The sequence below is a fragment of the Vespa crabro genome, chromosome 15, assembly GCF_910589235.1.
Source record: "Vespa crabro chromosome 15, iyVesCrab1.2, whole genome shotgun sequence".
NCBI lineage: Eukaryota > Metazoa > Arthropoda > Insecta > Hymenoptera > Vespidae > Vespa > Vespa crabro.
The window spans coordinates 4,774,996-4,800,518 of record NC_060969.1 but is presented as its reverse complement, the minus strand read 5'-3'; the positions used below and the strand labels follow the sequence as shown (position 1 = coordinate 4,800,518).

Below are 25,523 nucleotides of genomic sequence, written 5' to 3'. Positions count from 1 at the left end.
TGAGTATAAGTTATCTTGCTTCGTGATTTTTTTCTTTATTCAAATAGCCCGCGTCATTTGAAAACGCTACGAGATGTCGCTGATGGTGGCAAAGATGGCGCGATCGTCGGCGCATGCGCAGCAAACCAGTTGCGTAGTTGCGTTTCGTGTTTCCGCGGTCAGTCATCATCGGTCTCATGGACGTGCGATTACTCTTTTCGGATATGTGAGTGTTCTCGTGCGCAAGGCGAAGAGGAGGAGGTGAGAGAGAGAGAGAGAGAGAGAGAGAGAGAGAGCGAGAAAGGAAGAAAGAAAGAAAGAAAGAGAGTGAGTGAGTGAAAGATCGTTCGATGGTTGTTCGGCCGTTCGAAGTAACGCGAAAGGAAGGCTCCTCATATTTCTGCATCTGTTCGTCGTATCTAACTCGTAGCAGTCAATAGCAGCAGCAACAGCAACGGCAGCATCAGCATCATTAGCAGCAGTGGTAGCAGTAACAGCGACCTTCGTGCCAGCTGAAAAGAGAAAAATTTGGCTATGCGCGCTGTGAAGATTGACTTGAAATCAGGATACGCAACGACGACGACGACGACGACGACGACGACGACGACGACGACGACGAAGAAGACGACGACGATTCGTCCGTGATAACGGCAGACATTGTCGCGATTTCGATGCGCGATGGAGTCCATAAGAAAGTGGTTTTACAGGCCTAAGGTGAGTTCTGACTATATACATCATCTTCTGCTTGCTTTACATTTTCTTCTCTCATTTTCTTTCTCTTTTGCATTGTTACGTGTCTCTCCTCTCTCTCTCTCTCTCTCTATCCTGCTTTTCTATCTCTCCTTCTTGTTCATATTAAATAGAGGCCATCCGTTTGTCTCTGCAAACTTGCATGTCTCTTTTAGAATTAATCGAACGTATACGTTCTTTGATACACGTACGTACGTATGTATGTACGTACGTATCCAGCTCTTCTTCCTCTCTTTACCACCTGCATGCTGTTGCCACCTGTTTTACTAAATTTCTCACGTTGTCGAAGCCTACCACCCTTCTCTTACTTTGTCCAATTCAATGAGAGATCTTTCTTCTCTCTTCCTCACTTTTTTCTTTTTTTTTTTTACTTTATCGACTCGTAAACGTATTTTAATCCCATTTTTCTCTTCCTCTCTTTTTCCCTCCTCCCCTCCCCTCCCTCTTTCTCTTTCTCTCTGAAACAAAAAAAGAAAGAGATTCAAGCGTAAAAAGGTTGATGGAGTGTCCTCCTTTTTGTTTACATATCCGAGGGAACGCTAACGTTATCACGAACGTGCGTAAGATCACGTTCCTAGACAAGTAGAAAGAGGGAGAGAGTGTGTGTGTGTGTGAGAGAGAGAGAGAGAGAGAGAGAGAGAGAGAGAGAGAGAATAGCAGGAAACTCATTGAGAGGAAGAAGGAAAGCAGAGAATTAAGGTCGGTTTCTCAAAGGGCGAGAACGGAGAAATTTGAGGATAACGTTTTACTCGGGATGTTACACAACATGGTGGAAGAGAGAAACCCGAGGAATAGGAGAAGAAGGAGGAAGAGGAGGAGGAGGAGGAGGAGGTGGCGATGGTCGTAGCGTCTTTTTAACGTGTGTGTGTGTGTGTGTGTGTCTGTGTGTATATATCTTGTCACTCGATATCTCTTCGGCCGTGTCGAGGTTACGCGGCAGGTGAAAGAGTCCGCTTAACGCAGAACCAACAACCAAGTTGCGATCAGTTTCTTCGTCATTTTCAACGGGAACTCGAAGCAACGATCGTAACGAACCCTAGTCTCTCTCTCTCTCTCTATCTCTCTTTCTCTTTATAACATAAATATGCGTCGAAGTACGGTATAATTTATTCGTAAAAAAAAAGGGAAAAAAAAATCCAAAATTTTGTACGCACGAGAATTTCATTGATATTAATCAACTATCCGTAGGGCACGTTTTTTTTCTTCTTTTCTTCCATTCTTAAAGATACAGCTATGTAATTATTGGAACGAGACTAAATCGAAGATCCTCCCTCCTCTTTTTCTTTCTTATTTTCTTTTTACTTTTTTTTTGTATGTTTTTCTGTTTTTTTTCTTTTTCTTCTTTTTTTTTCTTTTTTTTCCTCTTTCTTTATTCACGATACGTTTCCAATCGTTTCGTTATAGATGATTAACTTAGGAAAAGAATTATGATTTCATTGACATCAAATTGTACGGATATGCGTTCCTTCTTCGCTGCCCAGTCATTGTGCCAAGTTGTTACGATCACGTACTTTTAAGATACCATTTCGATGAATGTCAGAATATATATATAAAAGTTATAAAAAGAATTTATTGTAATCAAAATTGTAAGCTTGTGAAAAAAACTTTCATTAGGTGACCCGAAGCTGTTTTTGTTTCTTTCATTTCTTTTTTTTTTTTTTTTTTTTTTTTTTTATACATATTACAAAATGAATTTCAATAGAATTTAGCGAAAGATATTGGCATAATCTAATAAATGTTGCAGATGGACAATGGCGGGAAATCCCAGGTGACATCGTTCTTTAATATAATTCGTTGAAAACAATCATCGAATGCAAAAAGATGATCTCTCTTCTCTTTCTCTCTTTCTTGTACCACGTTACTTACCTACTTTTCTTCGTATTTCTTTCTTCTGATTTATCTTCTATTTTATTACGAGTTTAGTGAGCAAGATTTTCAAGGTATTTCTCGTACATACATACATATATATGTACGTCGACGTAAGGCTCTATAACTCGTCAAATTCCTCGTATTTATCTCCTGTTTTGGTGCACTCCTTTCCCGTTATGGTTACTCATTCGTTGCCTTCGTTGTTTCCCGCTGATTGCATCTTAATATCTAGTTATTACTCGTTATAGCTTCCTTAAATTAAATCTGACGTCATAACGATTAACCGATCGAGAATGTAGCAGATTAAATTCGACGATGTTTTCTTTAAATGTTAACTCTCAATTCGAATTATTCTTTCATTATAATCTCAGTACTGAGAAAGATAAATAGATAATTAAAGAGAGAGGAAGAGAGGTAGAATACTTAATTTTCGTTAACTCAGTTTTAATTAATGTAGAATTCTTATGAAATTCTTACAAAAAAGAAAAAAAAAACACAATTCTTGATTACGTGGGTCGATCGAAATTCTCATAAATTCGCATTCGTGTCGTTCATGTAGCCGTTCAATTTCGCGATACGTAGAAACTTTGTTTATATCTATTGTACGATAATTAAATGCCGTGTTTTCCTCGTAATTAATACATAACGACAGACAGTCGTCACGTAGAACAAGCCTCGTCGAACGTTGTTCCTCGTACAAGCGTGCGTTTCGAACGATGTCGGAAAGCTAGCAAATGACATTTCTCTTTTATCACGTTCTTTGTGTAAACACGTTAGATTTTCTATTTCGATGGTATACAAATTGAAATAGAATTATCAATCTGATGTGAAAAGTAATGTGCGTCAATTAATTCGAATAAACGCGCTTGAAATTTTTCGTCGATTTTTATCGATATCTTCGTCGAAAAAGCTTCGACTTTACAGCAAATTCGAAAATATATGTATCTTTTCGTACGTATAGTTCGTTTCTTTTAATTAAAATCGAAAACAATGACGGTGTGTATGATCGTGTGAAAACTTTTATTAAATGGAAACAAAAAAAAGACAACGAAAAAGGAAAGAAAAAATAAAGGATTGATAACTCTCACGATAACGGTTGCGGTCTGTGGTTTCATCCTGTAAAGAAAGCGATCATCCTTTTTATAGAAAATGCGTGAATAACGAAGAGTTACGAGAACAGGAAACTGTAGATTACGGTACAAGTAATCCCTGGTTTTTTTTTCTTTTTTCTTTTTGAAGAATTTTAATTGAATCATATATTCGATGTAATCGTTATCTAATATTTGGACAATTTTTTTAATTCGTGTTAGTACATACTGTCGCACATTCTTTAAATTTACGTTGACACGTGTTATCATCGCAATTATGAACGTAACCAATATCGTGTAAAAATGATTTTCCGATAATTCTCCTCGCGGTGTGGAAAATTATCATGCTCGATGAGAAAGAAAAAGAGAGAGAGAGAGAGAGAGAGAGAGAGAGAGAGAGAGAGAAATAAAGAAAGAGGCTTTAATTAAAAAAACTAACGCACACAGGGAGAGGGAGAGAGAGAGAGAGAGAGAGAGAGAATGAGAGAGAGAGAGAGGAAGATGGATAGATAGATAGAAAAAGAGAGAGTTTAGGGTGGGAGGTAATACGTCACGCTAAGTGGATCACTAGCTATGAGCATATGAATGAGGAAAAGAGAAAAGGAGAGGGGATTGACGTAGGGGTGAGCATTCGACTACAACACGAGTGTGAATACGAGAGTCACAGTCTACGTTTTACGAGTAACCATGACGCGTATAAGGGTGACTCAAGAAAGAAGGATCGGTGGAGAAGGGGTGTACATAAGCCTGTGTATATATATATATATATATATATATATATATATATATATGTATGTATGCATGTATATAACTACATATGTGTATCTACATATTGACGTTGAGGGTTAGAAAGGGTCAACGATATTGGGGATGACTCATTTGCACGGAACGACTTTATTATCCGAGCCCATCCCTACGATCCTAAAAACTCGTCTGTTTTTTTTTGCTTCTTTTCCTTATTTTTTTTCTTCTTTTTCTTCTTCGTTTTTTAATCTTTTCTTTTCTATCTCTTTCTCTCTCCTTTTTTTTGTTCTTATCCTACGTCTACGTTCCCCTGCCTTTTTATCCTTTGTTTAAAAATATATAACGTTTAAACGTCAAGATAAATGTTTATCTTCTTTCTTAATGTAACTTCGATTGCGCGTACTATTTAATCATAAAAGATATCGTAGCAAATCGATAAGCCGATTTTTATCAGAAAGGAAGCTCTCGTCGAAAGTCCTTCGTCTTGTTTTATTGTTCTTTTCTCTTTTTACGAGGACATTCATGAATATCATGTATCTAGAGAGAGAGAGAGAGAGAGAGAGAGAGAGAGAGAGAGAGAGAGAGGAGAAAGAGAGCATACAAAGAAACATATGTATCGAACAAGCCTCTTGTTTTCTTCGTGGCGTACGTAAGCTCGAGGACGAAGACGACGAAGGTCATAAAAGCAACCTGCTTATTCCTTTTATATACATACGTATATGCATTTATGTATATATTTACACACATCTTTGTTGACAATGCGTATTCATTTAAAAAAAATTAAACGACCGATAAAAGAGAGTCTGTGACTCTTCTTCGGTCCTATGTATATGCGTACTCTTTCTTTTACTCTGACACACACATACAGAGGAAGACACGTGTTTGTATGAGTATGCATACATAAACATATAAAAGGGCAAAAAAGTTCATAGACACTTTTACTGAATATTTAATACTTCTTTCTTTTTCATTTATTCATTTTTTTTTTTTTTTCATTTTCTAAACATTATTTATTAATTCCATCTTTTCTACTTGTAAATGTATGTGATTCCAAAACGACTCTATCGTTTTCCTTTTATATTTGTTTTCTAATTGGGCCGATATCAATATTGTATTTAACTTTCTGTTAATAGTAAATCATTCCAGATAATAAGGAGAAAGAAACGAACGATTAATTCTTAGCATCTTCCTGTCACGTTTCTTGTAATCGCGACAACTTTGACGCGCATCGAGTGTACATGCAAGTCATTTATTTCTTTAATTTTTCTTTGTTTTTTTTTCTTTTTCTTTTTCTTTTTTTCTTTTTAATGTATGTACAAAATGATTTTTCTCTTTCGATGTATATAATACGTGTAGTATGCCACTATATTCGTGATGTTATAACGATTATAATCTCGTATTCTTTTGCCCTTATTTCGTTTCACCGATTTCCCTGACAATTTTCTATCGTCGACGTTTAAGAGAATAATTTGCATGGTATTTTAACACACCACGCGAATCCTATGTCGTGTTCTCGCGAAATTGCGTTCGCTTTCGCGTGTAGTTATGCGAAAAATTACGAAGTACACGCTCGCAACTTCATTGTCATCGTCATCATCATCATCATCATCATCATCATCATCATCATCATCATTATCATCATCGTCGTCGTCGTCGTCGTCGTCGTCGTCATCGTCTTCGTCTTCGTAGAAGTCGCGTCGTCGTCCGTGGTAGTACTACTCGTTGTTTTAAATTCTGATTCCCGTACGACGCAACAGGAAGGAATTGCTTATATTCGTAGCTTTTGTTAAAATGTCTTCCATTACGTCACGCGATCGTTCTTTCGTTACACGTTCAGTTTTATTACTTCCTTGTTGTACGCTTTCGAACCTTTACAGAGAAAATACGAAGCTCTCTTGTGCCAATTTTCAAGAAAATTTAAGGGAAAAGAGGATTAAATTTCTCTTCTTGTTTTTTTTCTTCTTTTCCCACCCTCATAAAAATCGATCTTTATCTCTTCGCTTACGTATCTATGACGCTGATCTTGATTCTGTTTATTTGGAATGATCCTCTATATAGATAGATATTTGGCCAATTTTGGAAGATCATCATTGACTTTTAGTTCGCGTGTTATAACGTATTTGCACCGAGAATGTACATGCATATAGTAAAGAGAGTGAGAGAGAGAGAGAGAGAGAGAGAGAGAGAGAGAGAGAGAGAGAGAGAGAATATACGAGTTGAGAGTGGTGTGTTAGTGATTCTGGTATTTCTCGTGACCTAGATACGAGCGATTCGAGGAAGGGTACATAATCTCGCATAATGGAGTAAGATTATTACCATTGTCATCGTTCTTATTACCAGCTTCGATTTGTATGTATATTGTCAGAAATTGCAATGACCTAGCTAATCTCTTTCCGTTTATTATAATTAACCATATTATCGTCTTATAATTTATAATCAATTAATAATCAATTATAATCAATATTCATCTTTGATATTATCTTTGAAATGATTTAGAAGGTTTCACGTTGAAATTATTTGATTTATAAATTGTTATCATTTCTAGGCATAATTATTTAATTTATAGCGGTACATTTTTTTTCTCGCAAACAAACGTTCGATGAAAATTGATTGATTACTTTTTGATAGGTAATGTTCAATGTTGAATTAGACTAATCATTTCCGGTTAATCTCTCGTTAATCCTGCAAATATCACTAACGTAGTTGGTTTGCATACCTACACGTGTAGGTTGCTTCCGTTGAATAAATAAATGCACGTGAATTAACTTTGGCAACGTGATTTTACACAGTGTTTACTACAAAGACTTCGTTTTATATATATACACATATATGTATATATGTATGTATGTATCGATGATATCACGAATATCGCATGTACACTATATACGTATGGATATTGTATAACATATTTATTGTATGTATTTTATATCGTACGATTATGAGAGACATGACATCAGTATTGAACTTTTGAACTCGAACTTCATTCGTTTTTTGATAAGAGAGATAAAGAAGATAAGATTGACAGCAGAAAAAAGTGAAACGAAATTATAGAAAAGTTCGAGAAAATTAATTATATGTTCATTGTGATACATATGGTTTCTTAGATAAAATGTAGGTATACGGTAAGATTGCAATAATTAATATTTAATGAACGATTCGACGTTGAATTTGTTTTATTATTTAAAAAAAAATTTTTTTTTAATATTTTTTTTTTTTTCTTTTTTATCTAAACGAGCAAATAAATTCTCTTCAAGCTTATTTTTCGTATGAAATACGTTAAACTCCAAAATAAGTAAATACTTTGTTGAATTCTATTCGAGCCATTTGGTTAGCGAATCACGCGTTATCATACGACAGCGTTTCGTTACATGTGCTTATCCGATACGCGATATAATACAATTAAAATCCTTATCAGATAATTTTGCGAGCTGTACTGAAAAACACAAGAGTATATACGCGTACATATATATATATATATATATATATATATGTATGTATATATATATATATATACATGCGGTCATGTCTTTTATTCACGTCGTCTATTTTTTTTTCTTTCTTTTTTTTTTCTTCTTTTCTTTTTTTTTTGTATTCGAGAAAGGTTAAAGAAAAAACAGAAAAGAGTTATGCGTGTAAACAGTCAGTATTATCAACGCTTACTCATATCGAATAATATATTAGAATCGAAAATATATTATTGATAGTTTTAATGATGAAGAAGAACGTATATGTTTAATTTCATTTATTGGAATGAAACTTTTCTTTATTGTTATTATAATATACGTACATTTATACGTATAGGCGTGAATGCACAATGACGAGAGAGAAAGAGAGTAGATTCGTCGAGATGACAGACAAATGTAACACATGGCTGGAAGGACTGTACTTAACATATAGGCAAACGTGCGATAAGAAAGTTGATAAAACGAATCGATTGAGAAATCTTGGAGAACACAGAAACACGAGTCGTGTTCTATCGCGTTAGAAGATAAAAATCGACGATTATTCTTTAATCCTTTTTTTTTTTTCTTTTGTTATTTTTTTTGTTTTTTTTTTCCGATTTCAATTTTCTTTGTCTTATCTCGTGAATTTTATTTAATTATTGATATAATAAACGTTAATAATAGAAATGTATTTAGATATATCTAGAGACGTAAAAAGTGTTTAGAACGAGCGGGGAGATAATTACGATGGATCCTTCCTCCCTACTCCATCCGTAGCCGATTTTAATTTTGAAGAAAAACAAGAAAACAACTTAATTAATCAAAATATTTTATGGATATCAGTTCTTTCTGCTTTTTTACGAGTTTCTTAGCATTGGCATAGCTCAAAGCACATGTCCTACTATGTCCCACCCTAAATACGGCTCTATTTAATTTAGACTTATTTATCTATGATATATATATATATATATATATATATATGTATATGTATATTTATATTATCATTATAATTATATTCTTTCTTTCTTTTTATTTTAATGATGATTTCGATCACAGCCAATGTCCACACTTTTATCAGAAAACATATTTAACTAATCTTGTCTTAATAAGCTTTGGTCTGGAGACCGATCGAAGATATATATATATATATACATAAGTTGAACATAAATAACAAAGGCGATAGTTCGAAGAACATACTTTAAACGAGACACGAACGTGTAAATTTATGATACTGTCTACGTACGTAGGAGAGCTATCGTAAAAATCTGCTGTAATATCGATCTAAACGATGACGTCATGAGGGGTGGCTGCGTGCCAGAAAAAGAAAGAAGGATAAAAAGAAAAATAAGTAGAGGAAGAAGCTAGAGACGCAGACAAATGGATATTGACAAATTTCTTATTTACATTATATCTCTAACTCGATCACGTCAATCAAAAAACAAACAATATTATTTAATAATGGACTTACAATCATGTTTTGCATTAGCCATTATTAGATCAATTAATCAATCAATGTGCTACTGTTAAACAGTTATATAAGAAGAATTGTGTTGGAGTATATAGATATCTTTCTTCAATACTATCGTAAAGTTATATAGTCGCAATAACATACATTTCTCAGTCGTCGTCGTCGTCGTCGTTGTTGTCATTGTTGTATTCAAGAAAGAATAATACAAAAGTATAGAAATTTATTCGAAAAGAAAAGGATCATTATGTGAGCCAGTGATTATGAAAATGATCTAATCGGAAGTCATTTTTGAGATATTAAAAAATAAAAAATCTTTTTTGTCATACCCTATTGTTAAAGTAATTTTTAGATTATATAAAAGATATATTTACTTTTTTGCGTCTGTTATTCTAGAAAAATAATTTTTTAATTTAAATTTTTAAAGGATATTTTTTTTCTTTTCTTTTCTTTTTTATTTTTCTTGTTTCTCACTTTTAATCTTTTCGCCATACGATATTAACAAGAATATAAACATTCGTTCTATATTGAAGTTTTTCAAACTTCTTGCGAAGTTTTTTTTCATTCGATAAAACTTATTAGTTAAAGCGCCAACCAACACTCCTGCTGCTGGTTTAGTATAGTAAAAAAGACTAGAAACTGGCGACACGCTTTCTAAGCCTCGTTCTTAGATATTGCTTTTGAAACGTTAGAAAGGGGGAGTTTGCCCAAGCAAACGATTAGAATTAGGGAACAAAGGGTATTCAAAGGAGCCTCGATATTTTTGCATCCTTGTTCGTTCATAATTTTTTTGTTAATCTCACATCATCAAGACGAATATATTTATAATTTTTAATAAATTTAATTATAATAAATTTTTCGATTTTTATAATCGATGAACGAAGATTTTTATAAATCGAAAAGGAATTATTACGGCAAGAATGTGCCTACTGTTAAAAGCTATGATTATTTCCCTTTGAGCCAATATTCCGATTAATGTTGAACGAGTATGAGCTCAATTTAAAATGAATTTTACGCTAGTCAATCCATCGAACGAGTTACTTCGTCGAGCCTTCGTTAAATGGAATGCAAGTGTAATCGATTGTCGAGAAGCCTGTTTCGGTACACGAGCTTCATGTTTTAACACGTCAACTTATCTTCTTCTGTTTCAATATTTGTTCTAGGAAACACAACTTTGTTATGATTTTTCGTTCCGACTTTTTTTTATTCTCTCATCCCTCTCGTTATATTATTGTATTGTCTAAAAGAAACGTGAAATATTCGAAAGTTTCTGCAACGAAGCTCAGTTGCATCTCGAACTTTCAATCGTGCTTGGAATGAAAGAGAGCAAAGGGCAATTCAGTCTATAAATTATATTATTCGAATTGCCTTTTCTGCCGATGCCATCGGCGAGTCGAACGGAGCGTCGAATAGCGGAGTAATAATCACGCGGTGTAATACCAAGGGTTAGAAAAAAATTGCTTTTTATCTTGCATTGCTGTATTCGTTAATGATTACACTATGTATGCGTAAATAATAGAGTAAGAAAGTTAATCGACGAAATTGTCCTATTAAATTTTTACCGCTTTTACGTACAACGCCGTCTAATTTTTGCAGCGAATTTTTTAAGTAATATTAATTATTTAGAAATATTGCCTTTCATTGAAATTGATCTTGAAATTATTATTAATATCAAACATCTCTTTAATTTTTTTTTTTTTTTTTTTTTTTTTTTATTAAATATGAAAAATAATGCCTTTTTTGTTTTTGTATTGTTTTAATTAGAGAGACGATACCAGTTTATTGGCTCAATTCTTTTACGCCGATGAATCCCTAAACGCAATTGCCTGTGAGCTGGATTCTTTCGATGGACGTCAGGAGCCAGAAAGATGTACAACTTTGGTGAATCAGCTGCGACATTGCCAGGACAAAGTCCTGACGATATGTAATCAGATCATGGATGATCTTATACCAGACAGTAGAGCTAATCGGGACTTTAGAGTAAAGTTTCCGGATGACGTGATGCAGGAAAATTTAGCAGGACAACTGTGGTTCGGTGCTGAATGTTTGGCTGCTGGATCGTCGATCATGAACAGAGAGTCCGAAAGTTCTGCTATGAGGCCGTTAGCAACGGCACTCACGAAATCATTGGAGATTGTGAGAAATTTGCTCAGAGAGCATGCGTTGAAGGGCCACATGAATTTGAAGGTATCGTTGAAAAGAAGGGAAAAAAATTTGTTCTTTTTATTTGTTCTTCTTCTTTGAAGGAACAAGTAAGTCGTTGGTTGATCAAACTCTGTAATTATTTTCTTTTCAGTATCTTTCTCAGACTCAAAATCCTTTGGAGCCATCTTTAGAGAAGCTGATAGAATCGTTAAAGATTTTCGATCGGCTCTTCGCTGACTTTGAGCTTTGTTACGTTGGCGCCATGGTACCGGTCAAATCCACGAAGGAATACGAGCAGCAGGAGCTCGTTTGCGTTTTATTTTCCGAGACTTTGCAAAGAGCCCTCGAACGAGGTTTGCTGAGTCAAGCAGACGTGGATAATTACGAACCTGCTTTGATGTTCACTATACCACGTTTGGCCATTGTATCCGGCTTGTTGGCCCCACCTGGAGGTCCCTTGTGCCTGAATTCTCCTGATACTATCAGCGAAATGTTCAGGCCATTCAGGGTAGGCTCGTTAATCCATTATTATGGAGTAATTATCTAATTCAAATACGTTGAGTTTATACGAACGTATCTTTCTTTTTGAAATACATACTCGTGTAAATTTAAGCTAATAAGTGGTTTAATAATTAACATGATCGTGTTACTTTTCCATGTAGACTCTTCTCTTGAAGATAAGAGAACTACTTTGGACTCTGAACAATCGTGAACTTTATATGCTGGAGAAGTTATTGTGCTCGAACGAAGAACCCTCGGGTCCTATCAGCCAGTCGACAAAATCCACGTGTCAGGACTTACCCGATCTCGAGGAATTCGTTCACAATTTTTATACCGGTTATCCTAATTGTAAAGACTTCATTGTAGATTTCTATACGGTAACGAGAAACACAGGGAATAATATGGATGAGGTGGCGAACGACGTGGTTCAAGCGTTGGACAATGAAAATAAAGAAAGATCGGCGGAAAGGAGATCGAAGAAGGATCGTGAGAGGGATCGTAGAGAGACGAGATATAACGAGGAAAATGGGCCCAAGGACTTAAATAACATATCCACGGAAGGATATGATAACGTTGTAGTTCGTAACGATAATAATGTGAAGGTACAGGATAATAGTGAGAGAGAAAGTGTTCGAGAAGATGTGCGTTGTGACATAGTACAAAGTAATAGTTCGAAAGAGAAAAAGCAACAGGCGTGTAATCGTGATTCTTGTCCCGTAAAGCAGGTATCGAGCGAGAACGGTAATAAAGGAGAAATTGAGAATGTCAGGGAGGAAGGTATAGTAGTAGTAGCAGCAGTCGAGGACGGTATTTTTAGTACCGTGGAAAGTTCGGGCGAGATCAATAGGCAGGAGGAAAACTTCCTCACTCCTGACATTTCTCAAATGCTCGCTGACTCGGAAAACGTAGAGATTCTTCAAAGTCAGTACCTACTCAATCAGGTATCTCACGAGAACAATGTAACGGGTGAAACCGTGCATATTCAAAATTCTCTGCCGGATTTGGACTCGAAGAAACTCATTTCCGAGGCAAACAAGACTCTCTCGAATCTTTTGTTGGACGGTGAATGTCAGAATGAAATCTCCGAGCAAACAGATTCGGGAATATGCACGGTCATATCCTCGGAGAACACGAGCTTGTACGATAAAAGTCCCGAGGAGAAGAAGACTTTTGCTAATGAGATTCAGGACGACGAGCGTGCTTTAGAAGATGACACGCAGGAGAATAACAGCTATTCCTGTTCGAACGTAAACTCACCGAGGAGAAAGAATTCGAACATGTCTGAAAGTTCTTGCGTCTGCGGTATAAGAGCTTCGAAAACTATCACGTCTTTGGATCATCCAATAGACGTGACACCTTTGACTTCGGGAAACAACGATTCTAATAAAAACATTCCAAGGATTTCCTCAAATTTCGATGGCACCAACGAGGAGTTCGTTGGTTTGGCTTATGGTAACGGGCACCTGCCGCTCTGCGACTCCAATCAGACCAGCTTTCAATTGAATTATTCTGAAAATTGGGAAAATCTCAATTTGAATATAGACGCGTCGACCTCGAGGAAGGAATTTTGGAGCGATCTAAAGTGCGAGAATTGTCCGTCAACGTCGCAGAATATCGACAAAATGGGAAATAAGATAGAGAGATACGCGCAGGAGAAGGTCATCGCTAGGAAGGTCCGAGAGGACAATAAGCAAAGACGACGTAATCAACGGAAGCACGACAAAGGCCTTCACAAATGTCAACAGGTTACAAGAAGTAATCATTGCGTTCAGTCGACCCCGAGCACTGAAAGTTCAAGGTCAAACTCGATAGACAGGTGTTTGAATCCACGATTGACCAATTTTGGTGCGAGCTTGCATCCGAGCCAAAACACAAGACAGATGCCAAATTTTGGTAGTCACAGTCCGCACGCGAGTCCAAGGCTACAACATTTCGAGTCGCGTGACAGCTCGAGACAACGAAATTATAATTTATCGAAGTCGACGAGAAATTGTTCGCCACAGAGTAGAAAGCTTTTGGATCACAGAAGATCTAGGTCCGAGCAGATAGCTCGTATGAAGCGAAAGGACTTTGAGAAACGTGACAGGTATGAAAGACTGAGTTATCGATCCGAACAAACCAAGAGGAAACTTGGAAATAGGAGTCCTAATGACCTGTTGAACGATGGTTTAGGGCCTAGAACGGACAAGAGCGGTCTGGTAACGGAAACAATATCTCCCGTTACGTCACCAAATACATGTTATAGGCTCGAAAATACAAGAGACAATAATTTACAAAGGCCTCCACGTACCGCGAGATTGGTGAATCCTTCAACGGTCACCGGGACGCAATCTTTCAATTCGGAGCAGACGCAGAAAACAGAGGCCGTTGGTTCGAGTTCCAGTTGTTCGAGTTATTGCGACTCCAGTTCAGAAACTAGCGAATTTCAAAGCGATTGTCAGGACGACGAGGAGATAGCCTTAGCGATGCAAGCTGCGGAGATTGCGAATAGAAATCAGATTAGAGCGAAATTTAGGTAATAACGTTGTTCTCATTTTTAATGGTATACCTATCTTGAAACTATAATAGACATTTTCTAATAGACTTTTCGAATGATCGATCGTTAGGTCCTCGGAAGATCTTGTTCATCGATTGTTCGTCTGTATAGCCGGTGTAGCCGATCAACTCCAAACAAATTTTGCTTCGGACCTTCGGAATATCCTGAAGTGCGTCTTTCTTATGAATAGTAGTCAAACTGTAGAGGACGAAGAGCCAAAGCAAGAATGTTTGGTATCCAGCCAAGCAGTCGTTACGAATCACACGTTAGGCACGAGTAGCAATCACGATCGGCAGAACTCGTTGCAGGAGTACGAAGACGAAGAGGATAATGGTCCTGCAAACGAACAAAGTAGAAATATTACTTTATTATAACGTATTTATTAAAAGAAATATCATATTATCCTATATAATTTTCTCTAATTGATTTTCATTTTTTATCTTGTATTACTTTATTTCTAGCTTCCACGACAATGGAACGCGGTGAGGAATGCGTCGAAAGAGCACCTGCGTGGGTGCCGGACAACGATGCACCTAGGTGCATGGCTTGTCAAGCTGGATTTACTGTTGTACGCCGTAGACATCATTGTAGAAACTGTGGTAAAGTGTTTTGCGGTCGTTGTAGCAGCAACAATGTTCCTTTACCGCGTTACGGCCATACCAAGCCTGTCAGAGTCTGCAATAGATGTTTCCTTTACCAGGTGACGCCGTTTACCGTTTCTCAAGTCACACCCACCAGTTGAATAGATAACATCTTTAATGATTTTCGAATTTAATTACGGATCGTATAATAAATTTTACGCTTCTCTTATAGGACACGACAAACGTATTTCAAAACGACAAATATCGCTTCGTCTTTTGTTCTTTTTATTTTCAAGTTTTCTGGGGAAAAGTTTACACACATATATATACACTTTTTTTTCTTTGTTTGTTTCTTTCTTCTTTCTTTTTCTTTCTTTTTTCTTTTTTTTTCTTTTTTTTTTCTTTTTTTTTTTTTTTACTTTCGATGACGTGTTACTTGAACGTTCATGTCAAGCGTGTCAATGAGTCTGGTAATTTCTGGTGTCCCCGATCTTTATCGACGGTTTTAAGAATAACATTCTATTAAAAAGATTTGCTTCTACGCAAATGTCGATCGATTGAAGTCGAAGAACTGATAGTTATTACCAGATATGCTATTAACGTATATATGCTCAAATCGTACAGTCGATAATGGCGCAAATTCCATTAATACCTCTCATTAATAATAGTAAGAATATATAATAATAATCGCCTTTATATCTTTCAAACGACCTGCCGTAATAACTTCTATGACCCAGAGCCGCAAATAGAAGCGTTTCAGTGTAATCTCAGTTGCACGTAAAAATGATAGTCTTATATTTGCGTATAATTTTGATTAAAAAATAAAATAAAAAAAAAAAAAAAAATAAAAAAAAAATAAAAATAAAGAAAAAAAAACAAGAAAAAAAGAAAAAAGGAGAGGGGCAAAAGAGAAAGGGGAAATAGGAAAAGAATTGTTATTTTACTTCTTCTTTTCTTTTCTTTCTTTTTTTTTTCTTTTTTTTTTTCTTCCTTTTTGTACAGCAACATATAATCGTTTACTTATTTTTGTTTTTATTTTTTTCGTAGAATTTTATTATCACTTATAAAGATGTTTTTATTTGTTATAGAATGTAGGAAATGGGGGGGGGGGCTGAAACGCGTTTTATACAAATTTCTTATATTTTTCCTTATATAAATCCATCACAATATATGTAAAAACAATTTGTGCATATATATATCATAATTGTGAAAATCTGCGGTGTATAGTGGAAAGCAAAACACAACGTGTTCCTGCATTCTATCGTCTGCTTAGTTTTATTTTTCTTTTTTTTTCTTTTTTTTTCTTTTTTTCCCAAGATAATATCTCTTTAATTGCAAGAGGAATCATTTTGTTATTGTTTTTATGAAAAGCATTGGAACTTATGCAACCAGTAATATCTAAGCTAAGTAATGTATCTTCGAGTACGACCTTTGGCAAGTTCGAGGATTGGAAGGAGAATCGATGGACGTTGAAAAAAAATATTACTCAACGATAAACCTATAACCGCGAGTTCATTTTTCTAACGACTGTGAACTAACCAAGGATTTTACTCGTGCGATGATCTTATTTCGATGGCAAAAATGATCGATTATTGACTGTATGTGAAATTTCAAAATGTAACTCGAGCGCATTGTTGTATAGAGAACTTCTTTCTTTTTTCTTTTTATTTTGTTTCGTTACGTATAAAAAAAAGAAAAAAAAACAACAAAACGATCTATGATAAAAAAAAACATCGCGCGCGCGCGCGCATACACGTACACATAGAAACAGATATACACATGGGTGTGGGTAGTGTGTAGAAACACGCTCTTTAATATCTCATTTCAATTAAGTCAAGATCAAATGGGACACATGTTAATATGAACTTTTTTCATTATTTTGGTGCATCCTGTCTCGTCCGCGTTATAAAGTGCGTCCCATGTGTTACGAAATATCCTATATATTTTATAGCTACTCGTTTATTTTCTACTAGAGAGAGAGAGAGAGTGAGAGAATGAGAGAGAGAAAAAAAAGAGAAAGAGAGCGTACGCGTGTACATATGGAAAATATTTCAAGAATGGAGAGAGAGTTGCTCATACGTATACACACACGCACATATATATATATATATACATATATGTTTATCTAATATTATATATATGTGTGTATAATATTAAATAGGAAAGAAGAAAGGCAAGGAGGATGATGCGAATTTTGAATTCAATGCTTATGTACGAATGGCACACGCGTATTGATCGTGCTACGGAATTAGGTGGAAACGCTATACGCAGGAATATATATTTGAAAGTTATATACATACACAACTGCGGCATATCCTGCGGAATTCGGCAAAATGAGGGAGAGGGGGAAAAAAAGAATTAAAAATCAAAATGAAAAAGAAAAAATAAAAAAAGAAAAAAAGAAACAAAAAACAAGAAATAAAAAAAAAACAAATTAGAAGAAATCCAATTAGAAAATGTGTATCATCGGCACATCTTTGCGTCGTTTGTGTGCCAAACATTTGCGATGACAATAAGTTTCGTTCTCCTTGCATCGATTTTCTAATGATTCAATATACAAAAAAAAAAAGAGACAAATTTTTTTTCTTTGTTTTTCTTTTCTTTTTTTTTTGTTTTTTAAGCGACTTATAAAAAATAATTTTTGGGAGAACTTCTTACGTGGAACGTATGTCATCATTATATTTGCGATCGTTCTAATGTTAATTGCAATGAATCCTAATCAGGATGTATAACAGATCGATGCAATTCGTTCGTGTGTATGTGTTAACGTGGATTATTAAGACTGCTCGAAATATAAAAGTTCGCTTGCGTTATGTATGTGTGTATATATATATATATATATACACGTAGGTTTATATATTTATATGCATACGTTTAATTCGTTTAATAAGGCACGAAGGTTCATTGTAATTGTTCATGTAAATACGAGATAATCCTGTCATTTGTTATTTTCTTTTTTATTTTTTGTTGATTCAAACGAAAGAGGAACGCATACACATACACACAGACAAATTGAAATTTTTAATGTTTCAACAAAAAAAAAAAAAAAAAAAAAAAAAAGAAAGAAAGAAAAAATTAAAAAGAAAATATTTATTTGTAAGATTTTTCTCGTGCGTTTGTACATGCGTACGATTTGTAAAACGTTGTAATCACAGTGTTACGTGTCCAATCTTATCAAAAATCTCCTTATCGACAGAATTTAGAAGGAGAACCTCTCTTCGTCGGTTTTTTTTGTCTTTTTTCTTTTTTTTTTTTATCGTAAGATTTTCCGCTTTTTTTTTTATTAGAATATACAATTTTTTTTTTTTTTACGATTTAGAACGCGTATTTCATCATTATTAGTATTATTACTGCCATGGTGGATTATTAAGGACGTTTTAAATAATATAGGCATACAAAAAGATTTTTCTTCTAATAACGTACTTTCTTTCGTTCTTGATCGATTACTTTCTTGTTAGACGATAAAATATAATAAAATATAGCGACGTTTTTAATAATACAATTAAAAACGTAATACGAAGAGGCATGTTATATAATTTACATATATATATATATATAATCTATATATACACAAACATATATATATATATATGTATGTATGTATGTATGTATATAACATGAACAGGCGCGCGTTACACGCAATTGTTAAGTAAATTAAGTGAAGAGTTATATTGAATTAACAAACTCTTTTACGAATTTCGTCGTCGTAAATGCGTATAGATAACGAACAAAATATATATCGAAATCGATAATATGCAAAGTTTGACAATTTTTTGGGTAAAAATAATAAGGAATAGAAAGATCGTGTACGTTTTCCTTGTTAGCGATTATTATATTCTTATACTCGTTGTGTAATTGCTTTTAAGATGGCCATGCACTTGACTGTCGACGTCTGGCAGTATTTTTAGATTAAATGAACAAACAGCTATGATGAAGAATAAAAATAAGAAGACGAAGCAGAAGAAGAAGAAGAGGGGAGAACGAAAAGAGGAAATAAAAGAAAGAAAACGAATATAACACAGCAGTTCACTGTCAATAATAAAATTCTAATTATGCTGGCATGTGTTAGGGCCTATTAGGGGCAAAGAGAAAGAAAGAGAGAGAGAGAGAGAGAGAGAGAGAGAGAGAGAGAGAGAGAGAGAGAGAGAGAGAGAGAGAGAGAGAGAGAGAGGAAGGAGTATGATTAAATGATTATACATCTACCATATATATATATATATATATGTATGTGTGTGTATATATATATATATATATATATATTTATATATACACACACACACACACCATGTAGGAGATTTTTCAGAAGGCTGATATTATTCCTCGTTTATATATTTTAGCTCCAGCATTCCGATTTATACGTGAATTTTTTCACTCCGCGTATATAGATAACAACATCCTCGAGAACCAATCAAAATCTCAGTATTCATCTGTTAGACACAATTTGGCCCTTCCGTATTTGCAAAAGAAAGGAAAAAAAATTAGTATATATATATATATATATATACATAGAATTAGCATTCTCTTTTAATTCCATTGTCTCGTGAGTAATAATGATTTTCAGAGCTGAGAAAAATAAAAACAAATAGGACCAAGTTCCAAAGTTGAAATTCGATCAGCAGGATTATTGTAAAGTCCGAGAGGGATTATTTTTTTGTATCATTATTGTAAATAATATGCAAATATTCTATTATCCGCAATATCATTACTAATCATATATTATAGTGTACATCCTTATTTTAATACTTTTATTCGTTTATAAAAAAAAAAAAAAAAAAAATTCTTTTTTTAATTTTTTATTTTGTTATTTTTTATTTCTTTTTCATTTTTTTCTTCTTCGTCTTTTCTACTTTTCTAATATCTTTTATTTCGTCGATTTTTTTTTCAGTCAAAAAAATTTCTTTTAAGTTTTATCCATATATTTTCTTTTCTTTCTTTCTTTCTTTCTTTTTTTTTTTTTTTTTAAATAACTCTTTTTTATAATTTTTTTTTCCTTAGCTCAGACGAATTTGTTGCGAGATAGGAATCGACAAAGAATTTTTGTAGACGAAGAGAATAATATACACTAAAGAAAATGGAAAAAAAAAGAAAAAGAAAAAAAGAGAGAGAAACATATTTTTCGTCTTCTAATACGTATTAATGAAGAAGAAAAAAAAATTATTCTCGATCCTATTAGCGTCTAATCTATTTATATATCCGCTGTCCGATGTATGTGTGTGTATGTATCTATATATATACATATATATACATATATGTACACACATTCTCACACACAAATATATATATATATATATATATATATATATATATATATATATATATATATATATATAAAAGAAGAAAAAAAAATATTGATTAGACACGAAAAACTTTGTCGAATTATTTGACGGACGTAGCAGCGGATTTTCAAATTATCGTGTAAGGAAAAAATGCATATAGCGAGATAATACAGACAAAAAAAAGACGATGTTTCTTTCATTCTCTAAACGTGTGTTGACAAAAAGAAAAATAAATAAACAAAAGAATAATAAAATAAAATTATAATAATAATGATAATAATAATAATAATAATAATAATAATAATAATAATAATAATAATAATAATAATAATAATTATAAATACTTGAGACACGCGGTGAAACGCGATTGCTTCTAATTAAACTTTAGATAATTACATATGTATGTATATGTATATATATACGTACGTAGGTGAAAGAGAAAGAAAAAGAGAAATTGAGTATATAGATTATGTTTAGAAGAAGAAGAAGAAGAAGAAGAAAAAGAAAAAGAAAACAAAAGAGAAGAAAGAGCGTGGCTTGAGCGAAAGAATTATTTTTTACATGTATGCACAAATATATAAGATGCCTTGCTCGGGGAATGTGCTTAATGAAAATCGAACAAAAACAAAAAATTGTAACAACAAATATTTATGATAAATATTTATGTGAAATATTCATCATAGGAAGGAGAGAAAAAAGAAAGAAAAAGTAAAAAAGAAAAAAAGAGAAAAAAAAGGAACGATTTTCATTAGCAAATTATTATAATATTGCTGGTTAATAAGCCTCTCTCTCTCTCTCTCTCTCTTTCTCTCTCTCTCTCTCTCCCTCTTCTTCTCTCTTTCTTTCTCTTTGTCATATACAGAGAAACACATACAAACGCACACACATACATACATACACCATAGTCATAGACAGAAGAGACACACGTACATAAACACAGCGGAATAAAAATGATCAGGACTTCCCCTGTGCCTAAATATCGTTCATGGGTTAGAACCTATGTCGTAGGGAAAACGTGTAAATCGAAAACAACGACAACAATGATTATGATGACGATGACGACGACGACGACGACGACGACGACGACGAGGACGAGGACGAGGACGAGATGATGATAATGACGACGAGAACAATTGTAAGGTTAATGATCGTTGGAGATGAACAATAAGAGAGAAGAGGAGAAAAGGATTAGAAACCAAAAAGAGGGAGAGAGAGAGAGAGAGAGAGAGAATAGAAATGGAGTTACAAGATAACAAGATTATCGTGAGAAACGTGATCTGCCAATTAGTTAAGGAATTCAGACTACGAGGAAGACGAGAGTACCTCAGAATTATTTTTATATTATTTGCTCAAATGTATGTGTACGTATCCGTATATATGTGTAAATATATATATATATATATATATATATATATATATATATATATATATACACGTATATATATATGTGTGTGTAAAATGCGCAAAATGCAACGTTAAGATCGATGACGAAATATCCTACGTCATTGTAAGGAAGAATTTTTTTTTTTATTACGGAATGACGTTCAAAAAACGATGTCAATGCGTGTTTGTTGTTTGAAAAAAAAACAATAACAACAACAACAACAATAACAACAATAGATAGAAAGTATCTATGGAAGAAGAAGATGGAAAGAAAAAAAAAAAAAAAAGAAAAAAACAAATGATGAAACGATGTAAAAGATATGTTCTCGATATTGGTCTACAAATATTTTACCAATATTTGAATACGCTTTGGTTTCGGTTATGGATATATTATGATGTGAATGTAAATAAAGTTTGTTATTCGAGGTGTTTAATTAATTTTCTCACGATGTTCCTATTTATATATTATTTTAAGATTTTCCTTGTATTTTATTTTGATATCATTCGATATTATATATATTTCATTTTATTATATTTATTATATTTTCCTATTTTATTACGTTTCCGTAATAACGTAAACAAAGTTCTTTGATATCTGGTAACACGTATTAATAATTAATAATGTAAATGTTTAAATTTACTTGATATTTTTTTTTCTTTCTTTTTTTTTTTATAGCATTTGAATGTCAAATGATTTAGCAGATAAATTAATTGCCAATCGAATTACGACGCTTTATCAATTGTATCGAAACGAGAATAGCTTCATTGTGATGTTATTGTAAGATAAACTCTAATTTTTCTAGATTTTTCAAGATAATCAATTAATATAGCGTAATATTATACAAGTTCATTAATTAACGTAGAGTAGCGTTATGATATAGTATTGGAGATCGATGGTGTCTTGGAGTTATCGACAAGAGGAAATGTAAAGAAAATGAATTAAATTAAAGGTTACAACCTGGCTGATTCTTCTTTCGTTACATCGTAGCATTTAGTATAGTAAATATCATCGCTCTTCTGAAATCGTTCGAATTCGTTCTATTTCCGAATATTTTGCATAATTCTTATTTAGACAATTGATATTATTTGCGATGTAATTTAAAAAATCACGTTCTAACGCAAGTACCGTCGAGCTAATTGTCTGCGATTAAATCAATTAGCTGATTTTTATAATATTTATTTGCTAAATTTTTCAAATTCATAATGTTGGTAATACATCGAGATGTTAGTAATATATCGATTTGTAGGTTGATACATCGTACCGTCGGTAATAGATCGGTCGGTAAAACATCGGTCGGTAAAACATCTAGCTGTCGGTATGTATCGATATTAGTTTCTTTGAAATTCTTAAGATGGCATTTAGATGAAAGAACTGGCGCGAAGATTTGGTGCAGGTCAAACTACAAACTTTATTTTGGAGTATCGATTTTTCCTAGAGAAACCTTTCTCATTAAGCCAGATACGATTTATCAAACTCTATTAACAGAATAAACGATAAACTTTATAATTAATGAGTACTTTCTACTCTAATTACAGTAATTATTATTTTTCTTATATCTTTCTTGCAGTTAGATATAATCAATGAATCGATATATTTTTCGAATGATTCTTTTTGGGTGTAACCGATATGAAATCTAAAGGGAGAAATGGGGGGAGAGGAGGAGGAGGAGGAGGAGGAGGTGAAAGTGCTTCCACGGAAGGAATTCACGAGGACGACGCGGACGGCGCCTCGTAATTCATTTGGACGGTAGTCGGACGAGACAGGCTCAATTACACAAGCGGCAAAAAGTGCACGGAGAAGCCGCTTCCTCGTACGACGTGAGTGGTCCATGATCTCACTCTCTCTTTCACTCTCATCCGTCGTTGATGCCGTTTGCCGCTATGTTACATCTAAAACGTTCGCTGTCGTTTCTGGTGTCGAAAGAAAACAAGTCTTACGGGCTCGTGTCCTGCGTCAGTCAGGCGAACATTGTCGGATCGTTTGAAAGCTCTTTGTCATTCCTCTGACTGCCGACGTCGAGTAGTTGAAACTTTTTTATCTACGACAAAAACGTCTTAGAAAATTTATCGAAATATTTTTTTTTTCTTTTTTTACTCTCCCTCTCTCTCTCTCTCTCTCTCTCTTTCTATATATATATATATATATATATATATATATGTATGTATATATATATATATGTATGTATATATATTGTAGAATTTTTTCTCTGGATGACGTCGGACGATAAATTAACAAGCCGATTAGTTGGTGCATTAATGAAAAATTCGAATCGCGAGGCTGCTCGTAGAATCCCGAACGTATTTCTTTTCGTATTACGTTATTCTTTTTATTTTGGTTTTTGGAGTAAGGTCTCTCGCAAAATGTCAGTTCGACATGTTGGCTCGTCGGAGGAAGATCGACGGGCGCGTTATTACGTCTGAGAATGCATTACCGACAAAAATCGTGCACTCCGATATAGAGACTGTCAAAGGAGGAAAAAGTCGTCTTGCTGGCTCGTGTCTATACCGGACGCGAACGATCATTAAAGAGTTTGTCGGAGTCGAGACGTGTAAGAATTACGAGCGTCGTTCTCGATGTCGACGTGTAACTATGTTCGGTGTTCCGTTCTTTTGTCGCTACGACACGAACGTGTTAGAGTTCACCGTGTCAGGATTTACCGTAGTCGAACGTGGACTCTTCTCTCTGTGAACGCGTACGGGATGCTGATGACGACGGACGAGAAGCAGAAGAAGAAGAAGAAGAGCACAAAAAAAGAAAAAGGAAAACAAAAAGAAGGGAAAAGAAAAATAGGAACGATCGGAGTTTCGTCGTTGAAAGAAAAGGAACAACGCGTCAGACACGGAGTACGATCGAAAACAATGGGACTCGGTGTTGATGGTAATATTTTAATGAAGTTAGCAAGTTCCCAGTAACGGCCACTATCGCTCGCATCGTAAGCTCGTAGACGCGATTCCAGGAGCGTAAAGCGACGTCCTGGAGAGAGGAGAAGAGTCGCGGCGGTGCAGGAGGCGCCACCCAACCACTGATTTCCACTTACCGATATCGTTCTACAAAGCTGCCTTCATCTGGCAGCCTTCTACTACTCGGCTTCGCTTAATATGAGGGAATGAAAGAGATAGAGAGAGAGAGAGAGAGAGAGAGAGAGACTAACGGGGAGTTTCGGGAAACGAGTCTTCGGGATGAAATGGGGAAAAAGTAATAAATTAAACGCGAATATGTTTAATTTACATATCATTAGAATTTATATCTACGCCATAAACACAGTACGTTTGCGATCCATTGGAAACATTAGAAAATCTTTTGATAGCAATCTCTTTCGAAGAAGGGGAAGAAAAAAGTTAAGCTAATTTTTCGGCAAGTTTGTAAAGGGATTTTAGATTTTAAGATGAGAGAAAAGAGCGAATGCACGCAAAAGTATATGAGAGATTTTACCGTTAGAAACGCACAACCAACGTTCTCGTTCGATCGTTGCATAGAGGAGAAGCAAAGCTTTGCGCGGATGCAATCACGTGCGCAAACAAATCGCTTTGCATGCGCTCGGCGCGCCAGCTACGCTAGGGATTAATTTGATGGATGTTTCGCCTACGAAATGAAGAGGCGTGGGCTACGATTCATGAGAAAATGCGATTATCGGCTCTCTCCGCGAAACGCGCGCACGTAGAGGTCGGCTTTGCCAAAGAATTCTACGTACGTCCTACGGCAACATTTAGAAACTTCTTTTCTCGATGCCGCGCTTCTTCTTCTTCTTTTTTACTTTGTACT

General features: G+C 34.5%; 1 protein-coding gene and 1 long non-coding RNA gene across 2 annotated transcripts in view; one reads left to right on the top strand and one right to left on the bottom strand.

Annotated features, from left to right (window-relative positions):
* Window positions 1-79: 79 nt before the first annotated feature.
* On the top strand, window positions 80-19,815 carry LOC124429550 (lateral signaling target protein 2 homolog). Its single transcript, XM_046974975.1, has 6 exons — window positions 80-693; window positions 11,103-11,525; window positions 11,635-11,991; window positions 12,146-14,499; window positions 14,591-14,871; window positions 14,982-19,815. Exons 1-6 carry the CDS (start codon window positions 658-660, stop codon window positions 15,260-15,262), a joined length of 3,732 nt encoding a protein of 1,243 aa, XP_046830931.1. The 5' UTR covers window positions 80-657; the 3' UTR covers window positions 15,263-19,815.
* Window positions 19,816-21,160: 1,345 nt separating this feature from the next.
* The window catches only part of LOC124429548, a 241,384-nt gene continuing 237,021 nt past the window's right edge, over window positions 21,161-25,523 (bottom strand). Inside the window, exon 5 of the long non-coding RNA XR_006943483.1 lies at window positions 21,161-23,799. This is a non-coding gene — a long non-coding RNA (uncharacterized LOC124429548). The remainder of the gene's footprint in view (window positions 23,800-25,523) is intronic.